This window comes from Mus caroli, unplaced genomic scaffold (genome assembly GCF_978045245.1).
Source record: "Mus caroli unplaced genomic scaffold, Mus_caroli_1 scaffold_15, whole genome shotgun sequence".
Classification (NCBI taxonomy): Eukaryota; Metazoa; Chordata; class Mammalia; order Rodentia; family Muridae; genus Mus; species Mus caroli.
The window spans coordinates 55,541,990-55,547,989 of NW_028227270.1; the positions used below are offsets into that span (position 1 = coordinate 55,541,990).

At 47.1% G+C, this 6,000-nt stretch overlaps 1 protein-coding gene across 1 annotated transcript; it reads left to right on the forward strand.

The window, feature by feature from the left end:
- Nucleotides 1–294: 294 nt before the first annotated feature.
- Nucleotides 295–5,551, forward strand: LOC147000922 (uncharacterized). Its single transcript, XM_085830735.1, is given in 6 exon segments — nt 295–494; nt 1,719–1,770; nt 2,274–2,334; nt 2,560–2,573; nt 2,670–2,903; nt 3,192–5,551. Coding segments are annotated over 6 exon segments (2,805 nt in total). The 5' UTR covers nt 295–308; the 3' UTR covers nt 5,450–5,551.
- The last annotated feature ends 449 nt before the right edge of the window (nt 5,552–6,000 follow it).

Consider the following 6,000-nt stretch of genomic DNA (forward strand, 5'->3'; position numbering starts at 1 on the left):
AAAGTAGGCTGAACAAAACAAATGCCTACACAGAGGAGCACTGATACTCAGGGATAAGGAACAACACATGGCCAGAGGTCTATTTATGCCTGACTCAGCAGCAGGATTTGGGAAAAAGGAAGCAGGAAAAGGACACAGGAGGTGACCTTCTCCTGGAGGCTGGGGAGGGGCTGTGGCAGCCTCTCTACTGCCAGCAGTCCTTTGTGATGAAGAGGCCACACCTGTGTGATGTGCCCTGAGCCCTCCTGACACATCTCACACTGCACTCAAGGACTCAGTAGCCTGAGAGCTGCATTGCGATTCAGAAGATGGAGAATTTTCTCTCTCTGATGAATAGCATTATTGATTCATGGATGAGCCCCAGCTCCATGGACATAGCAATGGACATGACCATTGGCTTTATGTGTGGAGTTGGGCTCTTTTTCCTACTTATCCCCTTCCTGAAGGAGTACCCAGTGTCACCAGCATCTGAGAATGAATGGGACAAACCACAGGTGAGGAGAACCTTAGTTCACACACACTGGAGCAGCAGTCTGTTGTTCATGGCTGTTGCTTTCACGTTTTCTAGGAAAGCTGGTTTAGTGACATTTAAAAAAAAAAGTAACAGAATATAATCTTTTGTTTTAGTCTCAGATATGAGATATGGTGCTGCTTCAAAATATCCACAGTAGCTGAGTATGACTTGTCTGATGTTCAAGACAGGGCACGATTTTGCTAGCAGATGTTAGTTTCTCTGTTCTGGTAGCTTTAGTGATTCTGGGGATGTTTCAGAGACTACATAAATGCTAGTTCCTGGGAGACATGGTGGGTTGTCCTTTGATGTTGGTTTTTATTGCTTGCTTGTGTTTGTACTTTGATCAGCAGTTATGTGGACAGAAGACAGAAGAAATAGAAATAGGATATATTGACAGTGAAGATGAAATATCCCCAAGGAACTCAACCCCCGCCCCACAATCAGCAGAAAGTATTCTAATAATGACTATCCATTTCCCCTCTATGGTTTTCTCCCCTTTACTATCAACTGTTAGGGGATAGAATGGGTGGAAGGAAAAGGGTGGAGAAGATTGGAAGAAAGACAAAGAAAGTAGCTTATGTTTAGCTACAGACATTAAGAGGAAATCTCTAGAAAGAGTCTGATGGGATTGACAGGCAGGGCAGAGGTGAGAGTGGTCCTGAGGTGTCTTCAGGAAGCTCACAGACCACCTGTACATGGTGACAGAGAGGCCACTAAGGATGAGTGAGGCTCCATGAACAGACTGCATTTCAGAGTTGGGGGGGGGGGAACAGGAGAAGCTCAGAGAAGATCATCAGTCCTCTGTTCAGGCGCTTCTTTTGATTGTACTGAGCTGATGTGAAGCAGGTGATGAGACCAAGGGCCTCAGGTCAGGGCTTCAGTCTCCTCAGCTCTGAGAAAGCAGGTATCACCTGACATCCCAGACACAGATGCAGAGCTCAGCCTTGGGTAGATGCTTGTGGGATGAACACTAACCGTGGACATCTGTGGTAACTGTGGCATGGACAGTGCCTTCTTCTGTTTTTCCAACAAGATGACAAGGAAATGTGTTTATGCACAGTATGAGTGAGTCAAGGATGGATGAGAGAACACTTCCTAGAAAATGCAGATTTCATGTATTTGAGGACCAAAGAGAGCAGGAAGCTTGTCTACCAGAAGAAGGAAGAAAGGTCTCCAGCTCATTTGTGTTGTTTTTAACTGGCAGGATGTGAAGAGGGGGCAGAAGAAGACGAGTAAGAAAACTGCTCCTGGAAAAGGTAGGCTTATGCTTTCCTGAGGAGAGAAATTCCCTCTGACCTAGCCTTTAGTGAAGAGGACATGGTATGCAAGAAAGACGTGGCGGCTTCTGGAAAGGAAAATCATGGAACCCCCAGGTTTTGGGATAGAAAGGAGCTGTGGTTGGCCTGGGATGGGTGCTACACATGGGAGTGTTGTTCAAGGCACTAGAATGATGCTGTGACCCTGGATGGGGGGGACTCAGGTTCACCTGACAGCAGGTAGCTTCAACCTCTCAAATGCATTTCTCTTTCAGATCCTGTGGCTATTACAATGTTGTAAGTGAAATTATAAAGGTTGAGGTAGGGGCAAGAAAAGTGTACATGGAGAGATGAGGCCCCTCCATTCCCCTTGCTCAGGTTCAGTTCTCTGTCCTTGTGTTATGGTGCTTGAGCACTAGGGTCCTAGCATGGGGAGTCACAAGAGGTTGCCTCACTCCTGTGTGTTTTCATTCCTCATCCTGATCCTACTTAATTATCTCCAGGTTGTACGGAAGGAGGAAAAGAGGAGGAAGATACCAAGACTCTATCACAACCTATGGAAATGTAAGAATCTTTGTCCTATGGAATTTTCATACCAGATGTGGGCTCAGGGTCTGGGCATCTTCATTCTGAATATGCTATGCAGGGTGGGATTCGAAGGCATCTTTGTTGGATGTGAGACTAAGGGGCATAGGATATGTAGGCGATGGAGGTGCCATATTTACACAGACGGATGGGCCTCTTGATCCTCTGATTGGGGCTGATGCTTTTGCCTCCTGTCTTTGGCAGTCCCAACAAGCAATGTTACCTGGACTTCACACCACAACCCTTTGCGAACCCCAGACAGAACATGGATCCTCTTCCTCTCTCACAGCTGTCCTCTTATCTCAGGGTCCTAGAGCATCCTTCACAAAACAATCTCAGTCCATTTTTCTGGGGTACATTCTCTACTGACTCTGAATCAGTTGTGGCTACTGCCCATGAGCTCAGAAGCCCTTCCTTGGGAAGACGTAAATCTGTGAGGTTTAGTGATGACAGTGACCCTGAGGAAGCTCCATCCCAGGCTAAAGGACTTCCACAGCATTCCCAGTATCAGCCATTACCTCACCAACTTGTGACACCAAACTTGGTAGGTGAGAAACCAATCCAAGAAAACAAAATCCTCCCAAGATCCACTCCAAAACAAACACACGAAGCTCCATCCCAGGCTAAAGGACTTCCACAGCATTCCCAGTATCAGACATTACCTCACCAACTTGTGACACCGAACCTGGAAGGTGAGAAACCAATCCAAGAAAACAAAATCCTCCCAAGATCTACTCCAAAACAAATACACGAAGCTCCATCCTAGGCTAAAGGACTTCCACAGCATTCCCAGTATCAGCCCTTACCTCACCAACTTGTGACACCAAACTTGGTAGGTGAGAAACCAATCCAAGAAAACAAAATCCTCCCAAGATCTACTCCAAAACAACCACCTCCTTGTTTCAAAAGTAGGGCTGATGTAGTGTCATGTCCTACCAGTGAGAAAAGGTTACAGGCAAGCCTACCAGCTGGAAGCCTGCCTGCAAAACATGGACTGTATTCAAAAGACACCAAAGGTTATGATGATCAAAAACTTCAAAAAGTTTTTAGCAAGCCCGCTGAGAACTTGCCCAAGGGCTTTCTCTATTCTAAAGCTATCGGGCCAGCCACCATCCATCCTGAGCATGGCCAGAGAATTCAGCACCACAAGGAGCGAGGGAGTAACCAAAATGCAACAAATTGGAAAGAACAACAAGGAACCACATTCAGATTCCTCCCCTACAGGAAGCCAACCAAGGTTCAGGGACATTTCCCATCAACCACGGTTCATTGCTGCAAGAACAGGCCTCAACTCTCTCAGACTGCCCAGCCCTCCATCTTCAAAGCCAAACCCTACAAATGCAGGAAACGGAAGGGGCCTGTGCCTACAGGGCTGCCCTTAAAGAAGAACATAGCAAAATGTGATGTGCATAACACCATCAAAAAGGACCTTGGTGTTGGGGCACAAAAGGTGCCTGGCACAGTAAGCAGCAGCCCTGGGAAGGAGCTGAGACCCAGGAAACGTGCACTGAGGACAGAAAAGTGGCCCTACATGAAACCAGCTGAGCACTATTCCCTGCTTGAGGCAAAGACCAAAATTAAGCCAGCATCACACATCACAGACCTTCCAATGAAACACAGGAGACCCAATCTGCAGATGCTTGTGGCAAGGAATCTGACCCCACCTGGAGTTCCAGCCTCAAACCTCCCCCAGGTTGTGTATCCCACCTCACCCATCTGTGATTCCAAGGCTCCCAGAGTCCTGGAAAAGTTGCATCACCAGGATCCAGGAGGGACAAGGATGAAAACTGGATCTGCTGTGAGGGTAGAGAGAGGTGAGTTTATACACTCAACTGCAGAGGCTCAGGACAACCAAAGAGCCCCTCCACCTGCTTCCAGCCATGGGGCCACAAAGTCCCATCCAGATCCATTGCTGAGATACCTGAGTGTTCAGAGACCTACTTCCTACTTCCAGGCAGCAAATCCCCAACAGATCAGGACCATCTGAGGCATTGGAAAAGGCAGTCTGACGCCAAGTACTGATCCCAAAATGGCCAAGCATGCAACACAGAAGAGCAACATCAGTGTTCCAAAGGATCAGAACAAAGTGCTAGATCTCAATGGGTTTCACTTCCATGAAGAGAGGCAGAGCACTCTAAGATCTACAAGCATACGTCAGGGAGAAAGGCATGTGAGAGTAAGACATTCCATCCCGAGCTCCACCGAGCTCCAGGATACAGCCAAGACTTGGATACCAGAAAAAGGAGAGGCTATGTCTAAGACCTCTCCGAAGAAAATCCTAAGTAATGCTTTTCTGTGTCGAAACCTTAGCACAAAATGCAAGGGACAGCAGGATATTCTGAAGAATTCTAGCTCCCCACCAGCTACTGAGCAGACACAGAAGGTTGTAACAACAAAAGAGTCCATCTATCAAATGCTAGGTGAAATTACATGCCTAGCGAATATTCTGTTCCAGATCTTAGAGAACACTGAAGGGAAGCAATCAAAGGTAAAAGAGTGGGGTAAAGTGGAATCACTGAGATCCAAGCTGGGTTCCTCATCCCAGACCTCTGAGAGTCTGTATAACACACACCATAACAGAGCAGCAAGCAGGATGAGCTGTGGCCATGCCAGCTCAGAGGAGCACAACCGTCCATTTACATACATGAGACGTAGAGACAAAGTACACTCAGGAGTTGATGCCCAGAGAGCCTATGAACAACATCCAAAGCAAGTGAAGAAAGAAATGGCCTTTAAGCTGTTACCTACTCCCAAAGGGAATGAAAATCCATGTAGGTACAGGGTAACTGGAGACAAGCACAAGCCAGACCTTGCTGTCCAGAGAGCCTGTACACCTGGCAAAATTAGGATCAAGTTTGGATTAGGGCACTGTTCACATAGAAGTCCTGAGGGACACCAACATTCCTTCAGATACACACAAATTGGAGACAAAGAGAAGGCTGGTTTTACCCATAAAGCCTTTGACCCACATCAAAGTACAATGAAAGGAATGGGTGTTGGCTGCCCTATAAGTTCCAAAGAGAACCATCCAGTCAATATCAAGGAGAACTGGAATCCAGTGGCACTCAGGTGTTGCTGGCCAGAGAGCCTCTGAAACCCAGTAGACCAGAATAGGTCAAGGAGCAGGTGGCTCAGGCCACCCATGCCTCCACACACCAGGAGGTTCTAAAAGATGCCCCATCTGCCCAGTCATCGTTTCCCCCGTGCCTCCTGGTAATAAACTTGGGTTTTTCCGACAAAAATCTTTTTCTTTCTCGAGCTCATCCTTCTGTGCTCATGGCTCCTTCCCAGAAAGGAAATGACACCTGGTTCACATTCCTGCTTTTGAGCAGAGCTGTTTCTGTCCTACAGTGATGGAGCAGGGAAAGGTTCCTCCATGCATGTTGGTATTAATAGCTTGTGTACTCCTTGGGCTCCAGCTCAGGAGTACAGGGGCTTCCTCTGGCACATGGCTGGGCTTAGTCTCTGGTCCTTTGAAGCCTGTTTTCCCAAGTCCACTCACTTCAGTAACTAGCATTAGCCAGTGGGGTTAGAAACTTTTAGTATGTTTGGGGACTGTTTATATTTGTGATTTATTACATATGCTGAGCCTTGAGCACTCTCCCAATTTCCCAGCAGTCTTTCTCTGCAGTTTAGAGGAGCATA